This window comes from Argentina anserina, chromosome 2 (genome assembly GCF_933775445.1).
Source record: "Argentina anserina chromosome 2, drPotAnse1.1, whole genome shotgun sequence".
NCBI classification, from domain to species: Eukaryota; Viridiplantae; Streptophyta; class Magnoliopsida; order Rosales; family Rosaceae; genus Argentina; species Argentina anserina.
The window spans coordinates 18,652,370-18,680,078 of record NC_065873.1 but is presented as its reverse complement, the minus strand read 5'-3'; the positions used below and the strand labels follow the sequence as shown (position 1 = coordinate 18,680,078).

At 38.6% G+C, this 27,709-nt stretch overlaps 4 protein-coding genes across 5 annotated transcripts; 1 reads left to right on the top strand and 3 right to left on the bottom strand.

Moving 5' to 3' along the window:
* Positions 1–1,268: 1,268 nt before the first annotated feature.
* LOC126783147 (thioredoxin-like fold domain-containing protein MRL7, chloroplastic) lies at positions 1,269–4,235 on the bottom strand. 2 transcript variants are annotated; one of them, XR_007670838.1, is made up of 5 exons: positions 3,454–4,235; positions 3,255–3,366; positions 3,043–3,156; positions 2,839–2,931; positions 1,269–2,091 (listed from the first exon to the last, which is right to left on the bottom strand). XR_007670838.1 is itself a non-coding variant. In XM_050508558.1 (4 exons), exons 1-3 carry the CDS (start codon positions 4,183–4,185, stop codon positions 3,050–3,052), a joined length of 951 nt encoding a protein of 316 aa, XP_050364515.1. In that variant the 5' UTR covers positions 4,186–4,235; the 3' UTR covers positions 2,591–2,931; positions 3,043–3,049. The 2 variants fall into 2 exon arrangements, 1 of the variants encoding a protein (XP_050364515.1); XM_050508558.1 differs by lacking the exon at positions 1,269–2,091 and having other exon boundaries at positions 2,591–2,931.
* A 1,680-nt stretch (positions 4,236–5,915) lies between these two features.
* LOC126783636 (uncharacterized) lies at positions 5,916–7,024 on the bottom strand. The gene has a single exon (XM_050509141.1). It carries the CDS (start codon positions 6,642–6,644, stop codon positions 6,192–6,194), a length of 453 nt encoding a protein of 150 aa, XP_050365098.1. The 5' UTR covers positions 6,645–7,024; the 3' UTR covers positions 5,916–6,191.
* A 2,690-nt stretch (positions 7,025–9,714) lies between these two features.
* On the top strand, positions 9,715–14,064 carry LOC126782729 (protein NPGR2). Its single transcript, XM_050508036.1, has 6 exons — positions 9,715–9,884; positions 10,218–10,519; positions 10,984–11,236; positions 11,371–12,587; positions 13,180–13,336; positions 13,489–14,064. Exons 2-6 carry the CDS (start codon positions 10,265–10,267, stop codon positions 13,803–13,805), a joined length of 2,199 nt encoding a protein of 732 aa, XP_050363993.1. The 5' UTR covers positions 9,715–9,884; positions 10,218–10,264; the 3' UTR covers positions 13,806–14,064.
* A 139-nt stretch (positions 14,065–14,203) lies between these two features.
* On the bottom strand, positions 14,204–16,240 carry LOC126783358 (polygalacturonase). The gene is made up of 7 exons (XM_050508815.1): positions 15,935–16,240; positions 15,641–15,769; positions 15,351–15,518; positions 15,221–15,244; positions 14,906–15,113; positions 14,501–14,811; positions 14,204–14,404 (listed from the first exon to the last, which is right to left on the bottom strand). The coding sequence occupies exons 1-7, from the start codon at positions 16,238–16,240 to the stop codon at positions 14,204–14,206; spliced, it is 1,347 nt and encodes a 448-aa protein (XP_050364772.1).
* Positions 16,241–27,709: the final 11,469 nt, after the last annotated feature.

The following is a 27,709-nucleotide window of genomic DNA, read 5'->3' as shown; positions in this document are numbered from 1 at the left end:
ATTGGCTATAATTAATATTAGAAAGAAAAAAAAAGCTTCATTTTATCCTAAAAACAGATTGAGCTCCCGAGTCCCGACCTCATTCCTCTGCAACCCAACGACTACACGACTTCCCGACATGATTCTGCCGCCGTCAGGCCGTCTCCGGCCAGCGCACCAGTCGCGTTGTGACCTCCTCCTCTCCGCCGTCCTCCCCATGTCATGCCTCGACCTACCGCCACCGGAGAAGAGAGAATCGAAGAGGGGAATCACAGACTATTCTGGGTTTTCTTCCGGCGAATTTGCAGCGTTTTCCGACGTCTCCGACCACCGATTGGGTTGTTCCTGGTATAGATTCTCATCTCCACTTCGTGATCTACGTGTTTGTGTTCTTAGTTTATCGAATTGATGAAGTTTTGATCTCTTCAGGTTCTGTGATGCGGCTCCTCTTCTGTTTTTTGGCGCCTTGGTGAGCGTTTTTTGGCTTTTTGCGCATTAGTGGAACTTTTTTTGCGCCTCTACACCTTTTTCAGAAAGGCGAGGCGTTTTCGACTAAGCATTGAGCTTTTTAAGCCTCAGGCGAGCCTTGAGGCGAGTTTTTTAAAACATTGGATGTGACAGCCTATGAGGAGTTAGATCAGCAACCACGCCGTAGTAAAATCGCATCATAAATTCATAGTTCACGCCCTTCTTTTTCTGATTCTGGAATAAATCCCATCCTTCATCTCTAATTCTATATCAATGTCTATATATTTTTTCGCTAAATCCAACTTCATGCAATCCTAGCTTGCGGTGACTCGGGTCTCGGGGGTATTTACCGGCAGGGCATGCAAAGGTTAACTTGTGGTTGAAGTACTCTTTTGATTAATAGGTAGCACTATTAATAAAAGAAGAGCCATCATCCACCAGAGCAAGACCGTCCAGACGGAATCAATTTGAGAGGATTGAACAATTGGGAAGTATAGGATATCGAACAAAACAAGTATCTCCAAGTATTGAGAAAGGAAACAAAAGATCGCTGGCTTTACTGCCAAAAATAAAACTTCAGTTGTTGCTCAAGTGCTTGAGATACACATTTCAACCTTGTGTTTTTCAGTGTGATCAAATATTGGTACTCCTTTTGCCCAAGAGGAAACGATCGATATCACAAAAAAGTGTTGTCGTACGGATTTGTTGAGATTAATTGTCCAAGTCGAACGCACATGGTTCTAGCTAATTTTATTTGTCAAAAAAAAAAGTCTACTGGAATGCAATTACAAGCTGTGAGCTGATGGTATATTATGGACCATATCGTATCTCTAGATTCAAATTTAGACTTTTTGGTCCAATTATTCAAGAAAATACAAAATCGCACACAATTGATTACCTATTGGCTAATTGATCTGTAACTGGAAAATTCTGAACCTTAAAACCCACAGTGCCCGCAATTTATTCAGACCTATACGTTTTACTTCCCTTGCAAATGCGACTGCGAGACCGATAAGCTGAGTTGGCCGCTCATTCAGCGGTCGAGCAGTAACCTAAGATAAGAATTTCTCCAACGAACCTTTGATTCAATCACTAGCTTAAAATCCCTCAAGAACAGTAACCTAAGATCGAGAAGAATCTGAAACTGAAAAATCGATGAAGAATCAGAAAGGTAATCAAGTTGGGACTGACTGAATTAAATGGGGGAGTGCTTATCTTTCTTTTGGGGTGTGTACTGTGTAGGGTGGGGGTGGGCAGTAATGACCAAAGGCATGATGAACCTGCTGGTTGCTGTTGGGTTGCTTACTTACTACTTTAATCTTAATCTACAATAGATCAGTAACACTAATCCAAGCAAAAACGGCGAGAGCACAATGAAGAGTTACACAAAGGGGGACTGATCTTGTCGGGTTTGATTATGCATCTTAGGGAGTCAGCCAAATCCATGCAATATCCCACGCGTAGCAATCATAGTGCCACCACAGAACTAGCTTGTTATGCGCTTAAGATAGCAGATTCCACACCCCCAGTACTTGTTATTGCATACTCGACAGCTCTCTTGATCATGAGAACAGTCCCAAAATGCTACCCTCCTACACATACAGGCTGCTCATCACCTGGATGATTTAGATACCCAGTTTTGTACTGCAACAGCGACAACAAACAAGCACAAAGCAATAAGCAACATCACATATACATGAGTGATGCGACTAATGTGCTTAGCAAGAGAACAAAGTCTGAAAGCAGAAAGACCAACAGTCATATTTCGGCAAGGGAGGGGAGAGCACATAAAAACCGAATTAAAAGGGTATCTAATGCCTATACATACAGTATAAGAATGCTAACATGTTAAGAACTGTTGGGAAACTACGTGACATCACTTTACATACACTACACTCTGACTATATGAGGCAAAGGTGGAATTAATTTATGGACCCGCAGCTGCCATGAGGTTGGCAATGAAGAACAAAGAGATGGTCTACTCTGCCCTCCTTTAAATAAACCTAACTTTCCAAATCTATTTTGTAGGGTGATGTCATTCTCTAATTCTAAAGCTTTTCATCAAGTACCTGCCTGGTATTGATATATGATATCAGTCATATCACCTTCTCAATGTGGTCCTGGTTTATTAAATAAAAGGATTTGACGGAGCCAACATATGCCAACTAAAATACCAAATTATTAAATTAAGTGCAAGATACTCTTGTTCAAGCCTTAAATTTATAGGACTTGGCTCAGGATTGACACACAATTACATTGGTACATTATCATCATCTAAAGCAATACCATATGAACAAGAAGGGGAGGAGAAACCAAACCCATAAACTAGTTATGGTTGCACATTGGATTTAATATCCATTCAGTCACTATCCAGGAATCAGCAGATTTTACCTGCAAATGCGACCTACTCTCCGGTGCTCCACGCTGCCTACGTCTGAGCAAACCAATGCTCGCACGTGGTGTCATCAGCATACAATTAGAAGCCTGGATGGCCAAAAAAGCATTAAGAGTTAAGACACATACTACTAACTGAGGCAGAGCTCATCCTCAAGCATACAGAAGCAAAACAAAACCACAATGGCTGTCGATTAATACCAGAATGTCACTTGTACGGCAGAGTTAACTCCTTCACATCAATCCAGGACGGCCTCTTTGCATTGTAGTAGAAATGCGCAATCATCGCAACCAATTCATCGGACGTCCGAATCTCTACAAAAACTCAAACAAACTCGCATAAATAACAAAACTTCCAAACATCCAAGTTCTCCTCCTACCAACTAATACCAAACCAAAGTCACCAATCTCACCTTTCTCTCTGTACAATATCCTGTTCCCTCTCAAAAACAAAACCTGAGGACACTCTCTAACCTTCAGAGCATACGCCAAATCCCTCTCGATATTAATATCAATCTTCACAGACTGTTCAATAAATCACACCAATGTTAACAACTTCAGCAAACAGTAACCGAAAATCGCAAACGAAATTAACACGAAAACAGTTGATACCCTGGGAGGCAGCCGCTCCTTGGCGTCCCAATACACCTTGACAGCCTTCTCAAGCTCCTTCAAAGCCTTCCAATTCTCACCAGCTCTGTTATATCTCTCAAACACAAACACAATAAGAGGGCTTGGATGAAAAGCAAAGCTTTCCCACTCCAAGCAGTTAATCTCCTTCACCCAATTATCTTCAACCTCTCCCTCCCAATCAATCTCATCTCCATTTTCATCCACCACGTTTCGGATCCCATGCTTCTCGAAATACTCCGACGCCCTAATCCCCCATCCCACCTCCGCATCCAACGGCCAATTCTCCGTCTCCTCCTCCACCACCGCCGCCGCCTCCTCCTCCTCACTCTCCTCATCATCCTCCTCGTCGCCGTCGTCAGCGGCGGCAGCTTTCTTCTTCATCAGCTCCGCCTTGGCTTCGAAAATCTCCGGATTCTGCTCCTGGATTGCGGCGAACGTCCGGTTGAGTGAGTCCCTCACGTAGTCCTCCACCGCCGCAGCCTCGCTCCTCCGCCCGCGGCGCGGCGGCTTCTTCGGAATGGAGAAAGGGAGGGGCTTTTGTTCGGTTTCATTTCCGGCGGGTGCGGTCTTGCGGCGCCGGGGCTTCGGCTTGGCTGGCTCCGGGTCGGATTTTGTGGAAGCGGCGCGGCAAGAGAGAGAGTTGGGAGCGCGGGTAGAGAGTAGAGAAGGGGTGTGGAAATTAAGTGGGAGACGAATTTGAAGGCTAAGCATTTTTTGTTGTGCTTCCGTAGAACCAGTGCGAGTGAGCACACCCAGGTGCTGCTGAAAATGTCCTATTATCACTATGACCAAAATTACACGGCTTATTTCTTCTTCTATTTTCTTTCGTTTCCTAAATTCTTTTTTTTTAAGTTTGTAATTTATAATCACCTCGTTTCGATTTTAGAGTTTAGAGTAAAATTGTATAATACTCTAGAGTCTAATTTAGAATATAGAGACTTATAAGGGTAACTATTTGAACCTCCAAATTCACTGAGTATACCTATATATTTTTTTTTTACTTTAATTTGACTTTGTCAATTAATTTGAAGAGACCGTTACAATTAAATAGGTAAATAACAAGATAATTCATAAAATACACTGTACATCTTTACATCCGTTTAAATTGAAGAAATTTCACCTTGTTGCTATTTTTTGGATTACAAGCACCTAGTTGCTTTTTCTCCATTGTTAATTGGGGTTTGGGCACAGTAGGATTCTACTCAAATTGTAGAGCAAGATTGATTCTTAATTATCACGCAATACAATTCTATAAAAGCACCTAAACACCGTTAACATCATCTCCTCCACAATATCGGTCGATGCTTCCCATATATGATTTTTCTCCCTCCTCTAAGGCCCCAACCGATCATCAAATCACTTAACAAATCAAAAAAGAAAACCCATAATCTATGGAGATAGGTGGAGGCCATTATGGTCAACAAACTAAGAAGCTAAAAAGTTAGATGGAGGTATAATAAGTAATGGGGCATTTTTTTTTAAGTGTAAATAGAACTTCCCAAGACTTATTGTTAGAACAATCTTTAAATTTAATCAATAATAACCACGGACTAAGTATGTATCTAAAAATTTTGTTTTATTATGAGCTATAGCGACTGAGTAGATCTCACGAATGATAACCATGTAATCATATTAGGTCAAACAATAGAACTAACTCAAATTGGAAATTAGTAATTGACCCAACAAAAACTATCTAGGTCGAACTAGAAACTAACTTATATGGAAAATTAAAACGACTCAAAAAGCTAACGTCTAACCAAATGAACATTACAACTAAACTGCCTCAAACCTTTACAAAACCCAAATCAAAGGCAAGTTCACTGATACATTCTTATATGCATGGCCACATACTTATTTACCATTAAGTAGAGTTATGAACTCGGGCATCTCTCATGAGGCACCGTATGATGAACTATGTTGAATCTTGAGATTTTTGAAGATAAAGGAAATTGTATTCTAGTACCAAATCAGCATACGACCAACTATAGCTAGGTTAGGTTGGAGCAAGGTAGGATACAAATCCAAGAACAAGCTCATTATGAAAACTACAAATAATGAAACATGAAACATTGCATTTATTTTGTTCAATCTTGAGATTGTGTGGAAGTATAAACATGAAACATTATTATTATTATTATAAATTTATGTGCAACCTATCAATGTTTGAAAATTCTACAGAACTTTACAATATTATCAATTTTCAAATTCAAAATTAGCTAAGCTGGTATATTGCTTACTAAAAATAGCTAAGTTGATTCAGATGTACCACTCTCAATGAGGCAATAAGTAACAAAACAACAAATTATCATCAGAATTTGAATTATAAAGTACGACAGACTATTTCTGAATCAATTTTCTGATTTAAAAAAATTAATATTACGTAGCACTATAGACAAACTTAAAGAAAACCCTAAACCAAACCATACGGAGCGCACTATAGACAAACCCTAAGCAACTATCGGTCGGTTACAAGAATTATCCAAACATAAATAACACGAAACAGATGAGCAGATATATAATAATTACATATTCACAAAATACAATATTTCAAGAAATTGTGCATAAATTACTTCTTGGATTCGAATCAGATACAACATTGATTATGCATGCCCTGCCATACACCCTACATTATACAAAATTGTAATTTCCATATCCATTTATAAACGGTGATCCACACCTACGCCTTCCGGCGCGTGCCCCTCACACGCCCTTGGCCTTCACAACTGTAAAAAGCGTGCAAGCTGAGTAGGGTTCACAATTCCAGCTAACTGCGCCCCATCCGTCTTCAGCAAATCAGCTACCTCCACGTACCTCTCCAGCTTCTCGTACTGCCGCTCGGCTTCACCTTCTTCGCGCCGATCTGGGGATTTCGCAACCGGCGGTGGTTCGTCGGCGGATCGGGCGGTCGGGTCCCAGAGCTGCCCCAGAAGGGTGCCCTTGGTGAGGAATTCGTGTGCCAAATAGCCAGCCAGGAGCTGACCGGAGGCCACAGCTGAAACCGGATCGGCTTGATAAGCCGGCGGCCCGGGGGACAGCTTGAGCGTCTTTGCTGGGTTGTGAGGCGCGTCGAGTGAACTCTCCCGCTCCTTACGCTTGTTGGCGTGGTTATTTGATGACGCAATAGTCGTCGAAATCCGACGTGGCGGCAAACGCATCGTTTTGGTATTCATGGCTGTTGGGGTGCATGCCACGTCGGCAGCAGCAGCTCATTAAATCTCAAAAACACAAACCCAACCCAGAAGGAAATAAAAAAAAAGAGAAATAAAATTTCCGGTAAAAGAAGAGTTGTTTGGTAAGGTAGAAAACAAAACGTCAAAATCAGAGGGGTGAGAAAGGTAAATGATTGACAGTAATTAACAAAGAGGTTGAGAGAAACCAGGACCCACCAAGGAAAATTTCAAAAATTAATTTGAAAAAAAAAAGGCTAGGGTTTGAGATGGTGGATTTGACCGTAAAGATGGCCGGAATCTGGAGAACGTGAAATCGGCGACAGGGAGAAATAGAGAGGGAGAAAAAGAGAGAGATTTATAGAGATGCGAGGAGAGAATGAGAAAAATGATGGTGTAGAGGGCGGTGGGGTTGAGCTCTCTGTATTTATAGAGTAGAGGGTGATTGGTTGCCCTTGGGATTGTGAGCAATTACGGGAATACCTGAGGGGGGAAAGGACGGTTGTGTCCCTAGGGTCTATTGGGAGGTGGGGTTTGGCAGGCCGAAAAGAGCCACAATGATAGCGTAGCCTGTTTAGCCCAATTCATGTCAGATTGAAAGATGAAAGTAAAACTTAGTTTTACTCCTGTAAATGAAGTTATTACCGTGAAGGATAAGGCTATGATTTGAATAGTAGTAGTCCACTATGAATTCAAAATCGATCTTAATTCTATTGTAGACTATATTCTAGTGCTATTATTGGCATGTAATTAACACCACAAGACAATAATTCACGGTTTAACAAAGTGATGCGATGAAAAATTTAGCGTCGACTGATTGAATTAAGTTCAGGACGTCACATGACTAAGTGAGGCCTAAGATAAAAATTAAGAGAGATCTTATATTAAAAAAAATAAATATTTTTGATTTACATTTCTTTCATATTAAAACGTATTACATATTACATAAACAATGAATAAACTAAACTGCGCAATCCTAGTGCATCAAGAGATTGATGGGTGCAAATCATACCTCTCATGAGTCATTGAGGATGTTAAATAGACCATCACTTTGTGTTTAACAAACACTCTCTCCTTCTTCTTCTTTTTGGTAGCTAACAAACACTATTCAAATGACCTCAAGATCAATTTCTTAAGATATGCGTTTTTAGGGTGGTATTATTCGATAAGACCGACTTCAAAAGAAAACTAACTTAATTTAAAATCAGTTTCCATAAATTTCATATTTATCACTCAGATGCGACCCTGCCTTCTTTTTCCTACCATTTCAACAGCGCTTACTTTTCAAAATTTCATTAATTTTTAACTATTTTTGCCTCAACCAATTGTATCATTCTATGTTTGTTCAAAATCGATAATTCTAATAAAACTAGCTCGCTGGGCCTGCGGGCCCATTTCATTACTAATGAACATTAAGCACCTCTATTGCAATCACTAGTTACTACTTTAACATATCTTCTTATCTTCAAGAGCTAATCTACATTACTTATTCCCAGCCAAGAACGAAGCCTTGCTCTTCCACCACCGATGGCTCTTCTATGTATTCTTTGTTTATTTTTTCTTTTTGGAATACCTTTTCTATGTAAGAAAAAATGCTCACTACAATAAATATCTGATTATTGTAGGGTTTTGAATAGTTTATTGGTTGGGCTTAAGTAGACCCGTCATTAGAATTTAGAATTGAGGAATTGAGCGTGCATGTTAAATTAGGTTTGACTTAATATACGTTGAAAAAACACACGAGGAACAAGAGCCCACACCACCTTTATTGATTCTGTGTACGGCACAGTCTCTAGCTCCACTGCTAATCATCCCAGCCACACAGTCGATCGGTCCAAAATCAGCCACCAACGTACAGAGCTACATTGCGCGCTGCAAGTAACTGCATGCAACTGCGACGAACCTTCCACTATCGTCATCTTCCGAATCCAAACCCAAACCCGAATTGCAATCCGAACCGGAAGTGGTACATACTGTCGGTCCAGTGTCCACAGCCACTGCCTTCCCAATCGTTCTAGCCATGGCATGGTCAATTAGTTAATTGTTATGTATGCATGTTGTGTTCAATCAAATTTTCATCATACAAAGACTCGATCATGCATGCATTGATCTCTTCTGTTTGCCTTCATCATCGGAAGTCGGAACTATGTATTTATCTTAGTCACTATAAAGTCTGGGCTTATATGTGAAGAGCAACCAAGTTCATCTCAATCATGACCTAGCTAGGAAAATGATGATAATCCATAAACTCATCAAGTAATTAATGTTCTTTGCGAGCCATTTAAATCCAAAGCACGCAGGCACGGGTCGTGTTGGAGGCTAGCTGTTCACCAATGCAAGTAAATACTAAATAGGGCGCGCCAAGCCAAGTTAAAGTGGAGAGCAAGGATATTGCAAGGAGTCACTAGCTCGTCGGGGATATCTATACAACAAGTTGGAAAACATGAAGACGGCAACAGAGTTCAGCCAAATATTAGGCACAAAAATCACAACGTGACTACCATAAATAACACCATTAACTAAGAGATTAGCATTACGAATGACAAGATTGAGGAGATGCTTACAAATAAACTCGAGTTTTTGGATAATGTCTATGATAAGGGACCCAATCGCCTAGGGTTTCCACAATTTCCCGAAATGCAGGTGATCGATCAACAAGTAATCAAAGCCAAGTATGATCCTTATGGATGATCATGAAGGCATCAACAGTAATAAAAAAATCGCACCTGCACAAGAAAAAAGCAAATAAAAGGCTTCGAAATCACACTTGCAAGGCTATGGTAAAACTGTAAAAGTGCCAAAGTAAAATCGATAGCAGATGGTTGAAAATGAATAGAGCAATAAAAGCAGAGAATAAAGACAAATAAGTGTACAGTTAAAACCGTTACCCGCAAACGAAGCAGGGTGAAATCTTTCTCCACGTGGCGAGCATAGAGCCTCATCCAAGACAGTAAAACTAAACACATGGGACCGGCAAAATAAGAATTTCCCAATTCCCGAAAACCCCATACTTTGATTTCTTTATTCCCAAAATCCGTCAAACAATTTTCTTTCAAGCTTAACCCCTAGACAATCTTCAAGCTTACGCTTTCATGGTTTTCACCCCAAAACGTCGTCGTCCCGATTCTTGAAACCCTAAAAAGCGAAAAGCAAAAATTCAAAGGGAATTCTTCAAAGAGGCTTTGATTGAAATTCAAAATTGAAGCTGATGGGCATTGCTTTTGTGCCTTGCAGAAACAAAAGGTGATTGCTTGAATCGGTTATATATGCAATTCGTGAATTGTTCTTTAGGTTTCTAGGGTTTTGAAGTTTCAATTGGCTCTGTATTTTGGGAATTCATCATCTAAGTTTGTATCTTTGTGTGTAATAATCGTTTTGCCTGTTGAAGGTTGAATTGGGTTTCTTTGCTTTTTGACTCTGATATTATATATTGATTGTGATTGTTAATGTATCATAATCTTTTGTTGTGCAAAAGCTCTAATGCTTCATTGCCTGACCTTTTTTTTTGATTTGATGATGATGATGATGATCTGGTAGTTGACTTGTGTGATGGGATGTTTTTGATTTTGCATATAGAGGATAACTACGTGTTGGTGGTTGAAGAGTTTGGAGCACAGTGAAGCATGACAAGGAGTAGGAATGAGAGGGGGAGTAGGAGTAGAAGCTCGGGGAGCTTCGGAATGATTATGAACTGTTTCTGCTCTGGAGAGCAGTTAAAAGGACCGGATGAATTGATTTTTTCAGATAGCGAGTCCCTTGCAACCAGGGATCATAAGAGTGAGTTTCCATTGCGTGTCGCTGCGGTTGCCGACAAGTCTCACACCAATATTATAGAAGCTGAGTCGTCTCTGCGGGAGAGTGGTGGATTGAACTACGAGGTTTGTTTACTTTGAAAAGCTTGTTTACTGATGGATTATGATAAATGTGATGTTAGGATGTGTTTTTTTTTTGTCGTATCCAGCTTCTGTTGCTATATAACAAGTCCTATATGATTGACAGTCAAATTGTAGACTTGTAAGCATGTTGAGTCTTCATCGTGAAAGGAGCGATAAAGTAAGCTGATTTATCTGGAAAGGATTGTCTAGAAAGAATTGTCAGATGGTCAATCTGCCTAAGTTTATAGTTGGTCTTATAGTCTTTCACCATTCTGGGGAGAAACTAGATGCATGAGAGATGATAAAATTAACGCAGTCAATATAAAGGACTGTATCGGGTGATGTTAGAATGGAAACAGATTGCTTCTTAAGAGCCCGTGTATGGCAATGCAACATCTGTCTTGGTGATTTGAGCGTGTCCTTTTCTTATTCCTGTATTCTAAAGCTACAAAATCTTCAATTTGCAGGAAGCTAGAGCATTATTAGGAAGATGTGAATATCGTAAAGGAAACATAGAACTTGCTTTACATGTATTTGAAGGAATAGATATTGCTGCAGTGACCCCAAAGATTAAAGTCACCCTTGCTAGAGCTGGCGAACATCGTAGGAGACGTTCCCGAAGTAACGATACTCCACCTATGTCTCTAAATGCTGTCTGTTTACTTCTGGAAGCGATATATCTTAAAGCAAAGTCATTGCAGAGTCTTGGGAAGCTTAGAGGTACCAAAATATGTTGATTCTTGGATTGTTACATTAAACATATTTTGAAACTCATCTCTTTTGAAATTGTTTACTTTCTGATCATTCTAAACACCATTGCATGATTTATTTATCTTCTCTCTTTGTTCCTTCAGAAGCTGCTCAGTCTTGCGGAATTATCTTGGATACGGTGGAATCTTCATTACCAGGTGGTTTACCTCAAAGCTTTGGCACTGACTGTAAACTGCATGATATCGTAAGTCAGAGTGTTGAGTTGCTCCCTGAACTGTGGAAATTTGCTGACTGTCAACATGAAGCTATCCTCTCATACCGACGAGCTCTACTCAGTCACTGGAACCTTGATACACAAACTACTGCAAAGATTCAGAAAGAGTTTGCCATTTTTTTGTTATATTGTGGAGATGAAGCAACCCCTCCACACCTCCGATTCCAAATGGATCGTTCATTTACACCGAAAAGCAATTTAGAAGAGGCTATTCTTCTGCTAATGATACTGATCAGAAAAGTTTCTCTCAAAAGAATTGAGTGGGATCCATCAATTTTGGATCATCTTTCATTTGCTCTATCTGTTTCTGGGAATTTGAGGGCTTTAGCGACTCAATATGAAGAATTGCTACCTGGTTTAATTGATCGGAAAGAGGGATTTTACAACTTATCTCTATGTTACTATGGAGCAGGTGAAGGTTCAGTTGCTTTAGATCTATTGAGGAAGTTGTTGGCGAATGGTATGGATCCAATGTGTTTCCCAGCTCTGTTGATGGCATCAAAGATATGTGGGGAAAACCAAAGTCTTGCCAAAGAAGGGGTAGGTTTTGCACTCAGGGCCCTTGAAAGTGTTGGTGGTAAATGTGATGAATTGAAAAGTACTGCTTCTTGTGTATTGGGCATATCGCTTTCAGCACACTCTAAATCAGCGGTTACTGATGGTGAGAGGTTGACAAGACAGGCCAAGGCACTTGAGGCCCTGAAAACTGCCGGGCAAATGACAGCAATGAGTGACCCCATTATTCTTTACCATCTCAGCTTAGAATATGCTCAGCAGAGAAAGTTGGATGCTGCGCTTGACTGTGCTAAGCAAATGCTAAATCTGGAAGCTGGGTCAAGTGTTAAAGGTTGGTTATTGCTGAGCAGGATACTGTCAGCTCAGAGACGGTTTGTTGATGCTGAAACAATCATAGATGGAGCTTTGGATCAGACAGGCAAATGGGATCAAGGAGAACTACTGCAAACAAAAGCCAAACTTCAACTTGCAGAGGGTCAGTTTAAAAGAGCCATTGAGACATACACTCAGCTTCTTGCTCTTCTTCAAGTTCAGACAAAAGGCCTTGGTTACAGGAAGAAGCTTCTTAAGGTATGTTATTCTTTATTAGACTATTTTATCCATTATCCAACTATCCAAGGATTCTAGTTCTGAAGCAGATTTATAACCGAACTGCTTACTGACGAAGTTACTTATTAAGCTTTGCTGCATTACTTCACTCAAACAATGACAGTGAAAATGCGGTTTGACAATTATTCTGATTCTGTGGTTGTGTCATTACAAGTTAAGAAGTTCTCATGGACTTAGAGTAGGAGTTTCGTAGCCTGTTGATATCCGGGATGTGAGGCCCAGGGGAAGAAATGAGAACGATGCATGTATTGAAGTATCATCTCTCTTGTTACTGAACTTGCTGGAATTCTTTGTTTGATTCAAGAAATTGGGGATATAGGCTAATGAATTCATGTTGTGTTTGATCATGAAAGTGTATAACTAAGGAATCCACTTTGTGAATATTATAGTTCTAATGGCAGAGTTTAGAATGAACGGTCTCCTTTCATCATAAGTACATTTATATAGGCATTTTTAAATAACAGTTTATGTTACTTTTTGTGTGTTCTCTTTGCAAGACTTTCAGATAAAGTTGTTCCGTTGCAATTAAAATCATTTGTATTTTCAATGACAGAGCACTAGACAACATGTTGATAGAAGTTTGGAATTGGAAATATGGCATGATCTGGCACACGTCTACATGAGTCTTTCACAATGGAATGATGCTGAGATCTGTCTCTTCAAATCTAAAGGCATAAGTACCTACTCTGCTGCTAGATGCCATGCCACAGGTAAATTCAGGCAATAGTAGTTAGCGTTTTTTTATTCATCCAGTTAGTTTCTCATGCTCCAAACCCTGGAGAAAAGAATATATGTAAGATTAGTGAAACTTTATTGCTAGTTATAATGGATTATACTAACAAGAAACTTCATTGCTCTGCAGGTGTACTTTATGAGAAGAAGGGCCTTTACAAGGAAGCTGTGAAAGCTTTTTCAGAGGCTTTGACTATTGATCCCTCCCATATACCAAGCTTGGTCTCCCTTGCTGTTGTTCTCAAACGCCTTGGTAGCTCAGAAGTAGTCGTCAAAAGCCTTTTGATGAATGCTTTAAGTCTTGATAGAATGAACCATTCCGCATGGTTTAACCTAGGCCTACTTTACAAATCGCAGGGTACGCCGTCTTCTTTATCTGAAGCTGCTGAATGTTTTGAGGCTGCAGTTTTTCTTGAAGACTCTACTCCAGTAGAACCCTTCAGATAATCATACACACACTTAAACGCATACTTACGGACATAGATATACATGTATGTTAGTATAAAAATAGTTACCATTCTTTATAAAGCCTTTGCAGGGAGAGCCTATGTTTTTTTAAGCTATAAACAACAAATGTAATTATCTTTTTCTTTCATGTAAAATCAGTCCTTTTAGTTTTGTTTTCAATTCAAGGCCATAGCGTCTGGGAACGATGTATATGTCTTGGAACTTCAATACAGGAACTAAATCAATCCTTTTAATTTTGCTTTTATTGATGTGATTAGTATACTCTGATTTACACAGATTATTTGTCTACAAAGTGTGTATATATATTTACAGCCAATGCCAACTATTCTATGACCCCCCCCCCCCCCCCCCCCCCCCCCTCAAGTTTCTATGAATTTTCAAGCACATCGTGGGGAGACATTTCCTTTGTAAGCCAAATTAACATTGCTGCATTCTGCTCCTTTGTCGAGTTGAACATTTTGCAGCACAATTCCCCGACATGGAACGCTCTTGCTGCAATCAAATATTATGGCATCGTTCGAGGCGCTTGTCCCTCTGATGTTTTGGTACAACACATTTTGTACCTTCACAGCCTTGCTCTGCAATATTAACAATATTTGATTAGCGAAACCTGTCTTTGAAATTGAGATCAGTACGTGCCTGTGTGTAAGGTAAGGTGATCAATGACTACTCACCTGTTGTTTGCATTTTCCGTCACTGGTGTCACAGTAGTTTTGGTCTATGATTATGGGGTTGGTTACATCATTCATTTCTATGTTTCGAAATGTAATGTCACTTGCCATTCCTGAGCCTCCTCGCCATGTTTTGATCCTCACTCCATTCGTGGTTCCTGAAAGCTTAGCTCCGTCAACTAGCACTTTCGAAACATAGTCCTCAGACCCTCCATCACCCAAGCTACCGATACTGATCCCGTGGCCAGGACCGCAGGTAATACTGGAGGCTTGTACGTTTTGGGATCCACTTTCAATAGAAATGCAGTCATCACCTAGAAAACACATAGAATTGCCTCCATATCAAGACATTTTATATATGACTGGCAATTTCTCTAGTAGTTTACGAGTGATGTTCCTCTAGTGTACCTGTTCCGATATTGCTGTTGGAGATTGTGATGTTCTGGGTCCTGGTAACATGAATGCCGTCAGTATTGGGACTAGTCTCCGGAGCAGTTATAGTTAGATACGAAGCTTGAACATTAGTGCACCCTTCGAAACTGACGTGCATTTGCTGTGCGTCTTGGAACTTCAGATTCTTCACCACCAAGTTATTGCACTTGTAGAACGTCACTGCCTGCATACAAGTAGACGAGTAGTAAACCGGCCTTAATTTCAAACTTAATGGACTTACTATAGATTGATTTGAAATGCACATACAAAAAGCAAGATATATACACGTACCGTAGGTGCGCGCGTACCGCAGGGCTGCAAATCAATGGAGATAATGAAGTACGTCAGTTAATTAGCTTTTAGAGAAGCAAGGATTACCTCATTATCATGAAGATCATGCTTAATGATAATCACTACGTACCTTGGTTTGTTTTCTTTTGCAAGAATTTTGCCACCAAGTTTGACCGTTGCCGTGGATGGTTCCAGGACCTTGAACTATCATATTTTTAACGTTGGCAAACATGATCCAGTGATTGATATCTTTGCTGTATACTGACCTGTCACCAGATGCTTCCATGGTTCCATATATCTGATATCATCAAATCATTTCGTTAATTAATCCCGTATTACTTCATTCTAAACAAAGTGTAATCTTTGAATGGAGTATATGCTACAATGCCATGCACAATTAATCAATTCAAATTTCACTACCTGCATTGTGAGCTGAGATTTGCATGGCCCTAAAAATGTGATTGGCTTAACAAGATAGGTCTTCTTTGGCACCAGAAGAACAAGTGCCCCAGTGGAACTACAAGCAGTCTTCCACGCCTTTAGAAATGCCTGAAACAAATCCATGTAAAGAATTGATGTGTCATTATTCACAAGTAATTAAAAAATATTCATCCAAAGTTTGAAACAAATAAAATAATACTCATGGGTCCTTAAGTACATGCATGGAAACTACTTTTATCATAATAAGTGACATTACAAGAAGCTAGAGCGTACCTGGGTGTCATCAGCAGCACCATTTCCTTTAGCGCCAAAATCATCAACACTAACCGTTTTAACGGAAGATGATGTGCTGAAGAGCCTAGTTCGGAGATTATTCGGTTCAGAGAGCTTGAGATTCTTAAGAATGTTCATGTACGAAGAACGAGCTGGTTCAGAATGGAAACCAGTTGCTTCACGATTATCATCATCAACATAACTATGAAGTAATGAGTTCTCTTGGAAGCTGCTACTATAACATGAAGAACTCAAAGATAGAACAAGAATAACATAGAACAACAATGAAGGTCTCATTAGAGCCATTGTTTCTTTCTCTATTTATAATAAGAGAGAACAGGCAGACTGGTATATAGTTATAGTAATCCCAAAGCTAGCTGACGGGATATTGCTGATTTATGTGGATCGGATTGAGATTCAAGTAGCTAGTTTGGGATGAGGAAAACATAATGAGGAGCTTGAGTATTTATAGACGGCGATGGAGCTGATCATAATGAGAGAGAGAGAGAGAGAGAGAGAGAGAGCGAATTGGCGGCGGTTAAGTTGTGTGGCAATACTGTCGTCTGCTATCTGGTTCTTCAGGTATGGTCTCATGGCACATTGAGAGATTGAGACGAAATGATTTACTACCAATATGACGACTTTTTGCTCCATGCATATTATGCATGTTTTATTCAAACTATGCTAAGCATAAATCAGAATGTACGTAAGTTCATTAGGATGATTGATTATCATCTTAGTAATCTTACAGCATTGATAATTTTAAGACACATCTATAGATAATCTGTAGATCATATCATTACTGTGCATGACGTCGGTACCAGATTAACGATTCATGTTCTCCTTTATTTTTCGGATACATTGTTCGATCGATATTTTGTCTAGAATCCAGTATATGTATATCAACGCACGTATATATAGATGGAAGTTTGGCTATTAGCTTCAAATTCAATCGAATTGCGGATATATTATATGAACATCATGGGATGCTAGCTTGACATGGTATCAGAAATTTATATCAGCAGGGATTGCCCATACATGCAGACATCGTATATTCGTCTTGAGTGCTTATATCTGCATGCCTATGCTTCATGATCTTGCGTATGTTCTTGAACTCCAAAATCCGTTCAAAAACGTACAATACTATAATATGTCTCCTATATATACAAACATGAAAAATACATGCAAGGCATAGGAGAGTATACACAATAGTAAGTAATCAAAATTTTGATTATCAAACAAAAATAGACATGCATGGGGTTATTACCACACATAGCATGTACAAATTTTGATGACATCAAATTAGATTTGGTTCATTTTACTTGGTGTATGTTAGGGGTTTTTGCACACTAAGCTATTAGGTTATTCTCCATAAGGTTTTAAAGTGTCGTTCTCTCATTGAATGACCACCTCTTATTGGAAGCGTGTGGCTCAAGCATGTGCTGCATGTATAGGTTCATAGATTTTGAAGACATTTGTTGGGTCTGTCGTTGGAAGTATAGTTTGGATTGGGAAGCATGGGTGCCGCAATAGAAAATAGATTTTCCCACGAATTCGGTCGACTGTACCTCCTATTCAATTCTTAAAGCCTCAATTAACGACTTCTCCCTTTCTCCAGAATTAGGTTACATAACCAAAAACCGACAAGTTGAAATCTTTTGTTGACTTCCCGTTTCAAATTTCGTACACATTTTGATGTATCGATATGTCATTTTTGATAGAGCTTCATTTAGTTTACGACTTTAAATTGTTTTCTTTTGTAGATAATGGTTTGCAATTGGTAATAACCGATACATTAATGTTCTACAAAAACATCGATAGAACAATTAACTACAACAAGAAGTACCGCGGATCTAATGCATCTTCAAGATATGATCGAGACAATGCATTTGCTAAAATTTAAGGCTAAGGGTTTGAATCCGGTCTGATTGTTATGCTTGAGAACAGGAATATGGATCAATATCAGGGACCTATTTTGATGATCGAACCTTCAGTACGTGAGTATTACACACATGTAAGAACAGTACCAGAGTTCAACTCTCTCTTCTTTCTCCGGATCCACTTATAAATTAGTCATTCAAAATGAACTATTTAGGGTGCCAACCTAATGCATTTTTGTGAATTTAGCTAGAGTTGCATGATTAACCTACTTTAGTCTTCTGATAGAACAAGTGCCATGGCTTGGGGAGCATATATGGAAATCTGAGTAATTAAGTACGTACGCAGTATTGACTTTATCCATCTGGGGTATTTCTTGTTTGTACATTTTGGCATCCTACATACGATCGCCATGTGGAAGCTAACTATTAAGCATTTGTAGACTGTTAGAGCCGTACTAAAATGGTTTTAAGTTTAATCGCCTTAGCCACACATTATGGTATGGGCCAGGCAACTAATTAATTAGCTAAGATAAGAATCAAAGTATGTACGTAGGGTGATTGACAATCGTGGTTAATTAATCAAGGATTGGTTATGTTAATTCATAAGTAATCTTCGGAAGTTCGGCCATGTATCTCAGGACATATTATATTACTTGTCGTTAATAAACACTGCAACTGCGAAGGAACAGAAAAGAAGATAGGAAGATACACGTATAAACGAACTGATTACCTGCAAAAAGGCTTTCCTTGTCTCAAATACTGCAGTACGTACTCATATATACCACATTTCCTCAATCTTCGAATTCATCAGGATGCAGAGTGCACTACCCTCATACAAACCTCACGATCAAGCTGGCTAGCATTAATTGATATAAAGGATCAAGACTATTCTTTTCGGCTAAAATCTTGCATTAGCTAGGCCGGCTTGGATTAATCTTAGGTTACATGGTGGAGGTGTCTTTGATTTTGGTTTTGTGATGGCTTTTAACGTACGGCAGCAATGGAGGTGGTGAAATGATATGCACCATGCATAAATTGTAACAAATATGACATAATTTCTTTGTTTTTAATTTTAATTTCAACGTATGAGAAGGAGGTGTATCATTTTGATCGGCATGCACATGAACCATAGTAAACGATGTGAATTATTCCATAGTCCGCACTCAGTTGGAGTTCTTTGTATGCTGTAAGTTCGATTCATACAGGCCAAAACTGAGAATTCAAAAAGCCTAATGCGAAAAATTATATCGTCGTTTTAGTTCTATACGTGATGACTTAAATGAAAAATAGAAATATTAATAAAGTTGATGTTATAGAAAACTTATTTTAACAATATATTGATGTACGAATTAACGAATATCAAAATTATTCTAAACTGAGTTTTTGACGTACGAAATAACATCGAGAATACGAAAACATAATTTGATAAATTACTGAAAGAAACTAACTAAGGTACAAGAACTCGTACTTGATTATTTTACTAAGCGTACATTTAACTGTTTAAGTTGCACGTCAAGAAGGGCAATGAGGATGTTGAGGACATATAAGTTGTTTTTCATTCGACCCGTGCATACTTGCACCATATCCGTGTTAAGACTGTTAACGAAGTGGCACCCACCATACAAGCTTCAACGCGTCTTCGATCGCCATATTTGTGAGTTTGGATTTAGATCCAGACAAGCACAAGAAATCCATATGCTACGTACAGAAAACCCTAAACTAACGAGAAACCAGATGCTACAATAAGAAAAAGGGATCGGAAACCCTAATTAACGACGACCCTGATTCTATATATAGAGATTGCGAACTCTCTTGGCAACCCAAGTTGTCCTCTGATAGGAGTACATAGTGTGACGTTCTTAATGTATATATGCTCTATTCTTATGCTTTGTTACTTCTTATTTAGTTGTTTTAGGTTCATATTTGATATTTGTATGTTCTAAGTAGAGCTATGCCGAATTTAGATGAATTGATGATGAAATTGTGCTAAGTGTTAGAAATCCTTATTGAGTTAGGATTCCTTACTCGACTAGGACTCTACTTTCCTATTTTCATTCTTTCCTATTCCCTAATCGTCGATTTCTTTTCAGGAAAGACAAATCATACTTGGATAAGGAGTAGAGATGCCGTGATGCATTCCTAGTGAGACAAGGAAATCATGTCCAAGTTGAAGAAGGAGAAGAAGAGGCCGGCCTAGCTATTCCTAGTTGAACATGGAGAGATGCCGTGCAGCCCATATATGTTTCCCTATTGGATTTGGTTTCCTACATCAAGTTGGATTTGGAGTACATGAATCAAAATCCATATCAAAGAAGATTTCAGCTTCCCAATTGGTTTCTATCTCCTACAAGGGATGGCAAAGAGGGTTTATTTTCTCCTATATATAGAGGCTCGGCCTCCCCATTCAAATCATCATCAACCTTGCACACAAGCACAAGCCTAGCTCTGCCGAATCAATCCCTCACCCTTTCAAGAAATCCTAAAACCGATTCCACCATTCTCCACCAATCTATAGCCTTCAAGCACGCTTGTGAAGAGGCTCCATCCCCTTAGAAGCCACGGCTATACTTTGTGAGATCGCTTGATTGATAGAGTATAACCATGATTCTCTCTATGTCTATTTCGGGTTTTGGTTTTTCTTGTTCTTGGATGAGTATGCGATTTGTGTATTGTAAACTAGTTTCGATTTTGTCTATGAGATAGTTACTTGTTTCAATTCATATAAAGTTGCGATTTTAGGTTTTTAGTTCTATGATTTTAGTTTATGTCGTGATCTATTCTTGTGTGATTTCGAAAGTATCTTTATGTTATGTATACGCTTGTAGCATGATATTTAGGTTGTTGGATTTATGACTTATGCTATGAACATGTTTATCTTTCCTATGTGATTTTTGAAATTACATGATTGGGGGTTAAGTAGGTGACATACTTAATGAATTCAATATGCGTGGCTTTGAAGTTATATGGTAGGATAAGTATGTTAGATTTCGATTAGAACCGCTTGGAATGAATCGAATGTGTTAAGTGTCTATGTATTTAGGTTACTGCTTAGGACCCTAATTGTATGATCCAACCTTAGTTATTCATGATAGTGTCTCGGCATGACTCTTAAAGGAGGACTATAATCTGATTTTCGTTAGCTTTGTATGATTTGTTTGGTGATTGCAAATGTGTTGGTTGGTTGATCACATGTATATATTAGTTTAGGTTTTATTTTCTGTTTTTTTTTATCTTTCAATATGATCATATATATCAAACTCTTTTATATCTTTATGAATTCGTGTTAATTGTTTGTGATTCTAAGCCCTGGCTGGATCCCCGGTTTGTGAACGATACCCTCTTGCTTTATACTACTAATGATGCTTACATGGTTAAATATTGATGTCGAGTAATCAAGCACTCATCATCCTCTTTCGATTATCATAATTCTATGGGAAATTTTGTTGATGGATGATCCTCTAGTCATCATGATTTTGTCTCCTACATAGTCATACAAATACAAGATATTATTGACAAATAATATTAATAATATTTAAGTCAAAATCATTGGAAAATAACATAAAATAACTACTTATCTTTAATTAGCGAGGCTTGTAAATAACACTTGAATAACGAAATGTTTAAAGTTGAGGCGTGTAAACACTACCCTTAAGAGTAGATTTTACCTCTTGGAGACAATGTCTCGATGTAGGAGGTTTGTGGCGTCTACTGTCACAACCCCGAAATTTTGAGTGTGAAACTCTAATTTCGAAGTCATGAAAAACGCTAAAACAAATCTCAATAAATCGAAATCGTTTCAATGTCTCAGTGGATCATTACTGAGTTCACAATACAACTAAGACAAACCAATTATTACAAACCAAATTATAATTCAACATTACATCAAATAGAAATGTAATAATCCTCACAAATTCTCATAAAAATCCACAAATAAATCCTCACCACCAGATGGAAAATGAACGACTTCGGATCTTCAAATTTGTCCTTCGATTTCCACTAATCGACACATGTGGAATTATCCCCTACACCATCGAATAGGTGCACCGGGATTGTAAACACAAACCCGGTAAGCTTTACAGCTCGTATAAGTAAAATGACAAATACCACTCGCATATCAATATATACGAAAATCCAGAAATTAACAAATATAAAGGCATAAAGCCGATTTGCACCCCAAATTTGGCTGAAATTGTCAATTTGCACCCCGAACTTGCATTTGAGTCAATTTACCTCCTAAACTTGGTAAAAATGCCGATTTACACCTCGAACTTGTATTTGAGTCAATTTACCTCCTAAACTTGGTAAAAATTGCCGATTTGCATCCCATCCGTTAAATTTAGCTGTTTCTATCCAATTTTGCGTTACATGTCATGCACATGAGGGGTAATGTTGTTATTTTCTATTTATATTTTTCTTAAAAACAAATAAAAACTTTCTTTAAATGAGGATTATTTTGTTAATCAAATTATTTATTTACATCTTTTTTCTACCTACTTAACCCTACTTTGAATTATATATTCAATATACCCACTCATTCAAATATAGTGTGTTGTGTATAAATATATTTTTATATGTACACATTGTTGGAGGATGAACAAAACGAGAATAATAACGACGTAATAGAACATAACGTAACCGTTCATTGATTGATAATGAGGCCAATATATAGGCATTACATAACCACAATCCCGTAGGATTCGGAGTCCTAATCTATTACAGAGATGTGAATCTATCTCTAACAAGAAACATAATAAGGCTAAGACACACAATGGTATAATAGTAATTCTCTCGGAACACACATTTATTTTTAATTTTCAATTTATTTATTTATTTATATTTTTTCTAATATCTTTTAACATACCATATCACATAAAATAATAAATATATAAATCAATAACATGTTTCGCAAAAACAAACATTGTAGCAAGTGTTCCTCTTAAGTAATTTTATTAATTTATTTCATTATTCAATATGAATAAATATATAATGACAACATTACCCCTCATTTGCATGACATATGACGCAAAATTGGATAAAAACAGTTAAATTTAACGGATTGGGTGCAAATCGGTAATTTTTACCAAGTTTAGGAGGTAAATTGACTCAAATACAAGTTCGGGGTGTAAATCGGCAATTTTTACCAGGTTTAGGAGGTAAATTGACTCAAATGCAAGTTCGGGGTGCAAATTGACAATTTCAGCCAAGTTTGGGGTGCAAATCAGCCAAGTTTGAGTAAAATGACAAATACCACTCGCATATCAATATATACGAAAATCCACAAATCAACAAATATAAATGCACTCATGACAAATTAGACGGCCCATCTGGTTGTCTAATAGTGTGAAAAATATATGAACTCATGAGAATTGGGCAACCCCTCTGTTTACCCAAATGCATTTATAATACGGGTACTCATGAGCACTGGTACACCTCTGTTACCCCTCAAGTAGTACACCGCCGATATTTGGACAACCATCTGTCATCCAATATCAAAAATATATGGGTACTCATAAGCCGATAACCCATCTGTTACCTCATATGCAGTACCCCGGCAGACAGACTAGAGCTCTAACTGTATCGTAACTTTCGCCCGGCCAAATGCTAGGTTCCAACATGCCAAACACATCCGAAGATATAAACACGTCCGAAGACAAAAACTCATCCGAAGACATCAATCACGTCCGAAGACAAAAACTCGTCCGAAGACATCAATCACATCCGAAGACAAAACGTTTTAACAAACTCCATGTTAAAACCACATACAATAATCATCGTCTCATATTATACAATTAAATCGACATGCTCAATATAAAATCTCATCATCAAAATGAATATATTCACAACGAAATCATGACAGTAAATAATATAGCAAACTATATATATGTACATATTTACCATTAATATAAATATATATATATATATATATATATATTCCACTATATCAAATACATGTCATATTTCATTCTTTAAACTTTTGCATAATCTTGAATCTCTGCAAGGGTAGATTCGTAAATAAGTGAGATTTTACTCACCTTATAATCTCGAGCGTAATTCTATAATTTCTGAAAGTAATTCATTTCCTTGATTTATCGATCACCTTGAAAAGATAAGAAAAGAATTTAGAATCGTTTCGTAAACCTTAAATACTGAAACAGTAATAATAAGTTATTGTTCAGCAATTTCTGGTTTTGCGAAATTACTATTCATGTATTTACTATTCACACATCAATTACGTATTCCTGTCCGTACACATACTGTTTACGTATTTCTGTATGTATGCATACTATTCAAATGTAAATACTGTCTCAGTAAATAATAATTACTGATTTATCCTTCTGAAATTACTTTTATATTTACTGAAAGTAATTACTTTTACATTTACCATATGTAAATAAAATTTACATTCACCGTACGTAAATCTCTTTTATATTTACCATACGTAAAAATAAATTTTTACAATTTTACTGTTTTCGAAACACTGTTCACGCGCCACTCACCGGCGACCGCGCGTGGGGCCCACGCGCCGAGCCTAAGACCGGCGCGTAGCACGTCACCGCTGCCTCCAAAACCTTCCTCTCCTCCTCCTCTTCTTTCCCATGGCCTCACGCCGTCTCCTACCTCCTCCACGCACCCACACGCGCCGCCTAAGGCGGCGGCATCTCCCCCAAATCCCTTCTCCTCCGATCTCCTCCAATGCGAAACCAAACAACCACAAATCAACAACCAAGCATCAGAACAACCTAATTAAGCTAACCCTCAGCTCCATCCAGCTTGAAAACCACCGGAGATGGCTTGGGTGCGGCGGAGGAAAAATGCAGAAATTGGCGGCGTTGGTGGAGCTCCGGCGCGGCGTGAGAGGGTGCGTCGACCTCGGGGTCGCCTGCGGGGGGTGGTGCGACGCCTCCTAGGCCGGCGGTGAGGGCCACGTCTCCCTGAGAAGGGAGATCGGAGGTGAAGCTGAGAAAGAGAGGGAGAAGTTTCGGGGAGAGAGAAGAGAGAGATGGAAACCCTAATCTCAAAAATGCCCTTTTATACTCGTTTCTAAAATCGGAAACTAACTTCCGACGTTAATAACTTTCACATCCGACGTCTGATTCGAACGCGTGATGTGTCCTCAAACTCGTATTGACGAGCTCTACAACTTTCATGAAGGAAGTTTTCGCAAACAAGCGACGGAATAAAAGTCGACATTCACTTCGCGGAAACGTAACGTTTTTCTAAATAAACGTTCCGAGAACGTTTCCATTCTTGTTTCGTAATGTCGCAAACAACCAAATTTCATTTTAAATAAATTTCACAACTTATAGAAATTAAATCAAACCAAACATCGTTCCGAAAAATCGGGTTATTACATCTACCCTCCAGGGTACAACAACCGTTGATCCTTATAAGCGTACACTTACAAACTCGGATCCTAAAACTACTTGGTATTCCCTTTGGCATGATAGAAAACAACTAAGAGAGTTTAACCATAAGCAATATAATAGAGACTATGTATGTATATGTGTATACATATATGTGTATATAATGAAATGAGCAAGATTTGTCAAGATTTTATAGGAGTGAAAGTTTGTAACTCATAAAGATAAAAAAGAAGTTACAAAGAAATAAATAATTTGTAACCACTATAACCCCCACATAAATGTTATGAACATGATAAGTATGCATAAATAAAATAATTTATTAGCTTGTAACACCCAGTTGGGGTCTTGGGGACGTTCAAGTTCAGAATTTAAGATTACTATTATTTTATTTTGAAATTCAACTAAAATTCCAATAAATTTAAACACAATATTCTCTCACTTAGCAGTCGCTAACGTTCTTCGATCGTTTCTTTTCTACGACCCATATGGCTACTGATCAAGTTCTTGTGCCAATAGTGAACTTCCAGCTTTGATGCGCTATCACCTGAGCAACATAGTCAAGTTTGCCTTGTCGTCGAATCCGTGTTCGACATCGGATTATATAGTCATGTTTTAGACATATACTAGTTTGGCATACTGCGCGCGGACCAGGACTTGGCCAAGGTTGGAAACCTCTCAGATATCAGGGCTGCCTAAATTACATTATTATGGATCTCACGTACTATCAAGGATCGAAATTCATATGTCGTGGACCGGTCTGGCCGTGAATATGTTGTTCGTGACATTGAAGACCGCTCAGATTTGACTGTTGTTAAGATATATATGCCCTTCTCATTCTAATAAGATATGCCTTACAATTAAGCATTTTGAATTGAGCGGACAAGAATTGCCTCACTTCAGTGCTCCTGCTATTGATTCACAAACTAAAACTCAACTGTGATTCACAAACCTTTGGAGGCTGCACAGCTTCATGGAGGGTGTCAGGGTGTGCGGGACTTGGGATTCGTATTCACTGCCTTGTCAGGTCTATCCGGGGCACCCGGAGAGGCCATTTCGGCTGTTTATGGAAGGCGATGACAAACTGCTGTGCATTTGGTGCAGATTGCAGTGGTAGCTGCGTTTGTGATTGCAATTGTCATTCTTGCTGCACAAGTTGAAGCTGTTGAGGTCTTGCGGATTTCATCAGATGACGAAATGGCAGGAATGGATCGGACTAGTCGTGGCGGATCCACTTGTGCTATACAGATGAAGGAAACATGAAATCTGGATATATGGTGTCTAGGGGCGGTCGTCCAAATGTTTGATTAATGATCCTAGCTAGTAACTATATATTAAGGAAGAAGCAGCCCCTCTCTGATAGCTAGCAAGAAGCAGTTTAAGGAATAGGCGACAGAAAAGCCGCTTTGAAGGTGCCATTGCCTTCTCTAGCTCAAGACTCCGCCAATGCCACCCTGGTGGTGATTAGTTAGAAAAGTTGCATCCACATTCAAGGTCATACGACCATCTGCACTTTGCAGCTGGTTTGCATACCTGAATTAGTGGCCTTGTTGGTTGCTTACGCACACCATGTACCTTCTGGTATTCCTCCAAGGCAGATCTTGGATTGTTAACTTGGGGATGCTTAAAGTTCTAGGCCGAAGAAGAAGAAAATAGTGAGAATCTCGATGGTGCGAGAAAATTTTATTAATTGAAATTAAAATGGATATACCTAGTCAAGTGGGGAACACAATGAGTTTACCCCCTCAAATGTGTACAAGTCGATAGTTCTTTAAACTCTTTTATAACCTCTTCATTCTTTTTAAAAATTAGCACTCTTTTTCAATATGAAGGACCATACGAACGCCAAGTGGTGACGCTTCTGTTTTGACTGAAATTTTGACATTATATGATCTTAGTCTAATAATGTATAATCACTGAAAAAACAATATAGGAATTAGGAATGTGGAGTGTGGAGCTGAGTCCCAAGATCCCAAATGCAATCAATCAATCTAATTTAGGAATTAGGACCTTAGTTTTTGGGGTTGGGTAATTGGGGAAGATGATGAAGAGAAAGAAAGAAGACGAACAAAACGAAAAAAAGTTGGTAAATGTCATTATTCTGTGTGTAAAATGGTTGGGCGTGGATAGGTGCACGGGATGCTTAAACTTTTTAAAAAAATTATTATTATTTTTGATTGGCTAGGGCATCCTCTGCTAACATAGAGGATCCGCCGCTGCTCCGCCATGCAAAGCTTGAGCAGATTGGGTTTGATTCCTCCACATAGTATTGTTTCCATTTTTTCTAAAGCGCCTATAAAATCATCAAAAGCTTGGCAAAAACCTCATCACTCAGCTAGACTGCCCTTTCAAGCACACACTAAAACAGTATTTAAAAGAAGAGTGTTGAAAATGGAAATGAGGAGCAGCTAAGGTATTTGCAACACAAGGGCGCTCACAAGTGAAGAGTCTTCGTGTAGCATTGCACAATAAGCATCCTGCCTCTCTTGTATGTATGTCCCTTTAACAAAAGAAGTTAGCTTGTGTCGATAGCA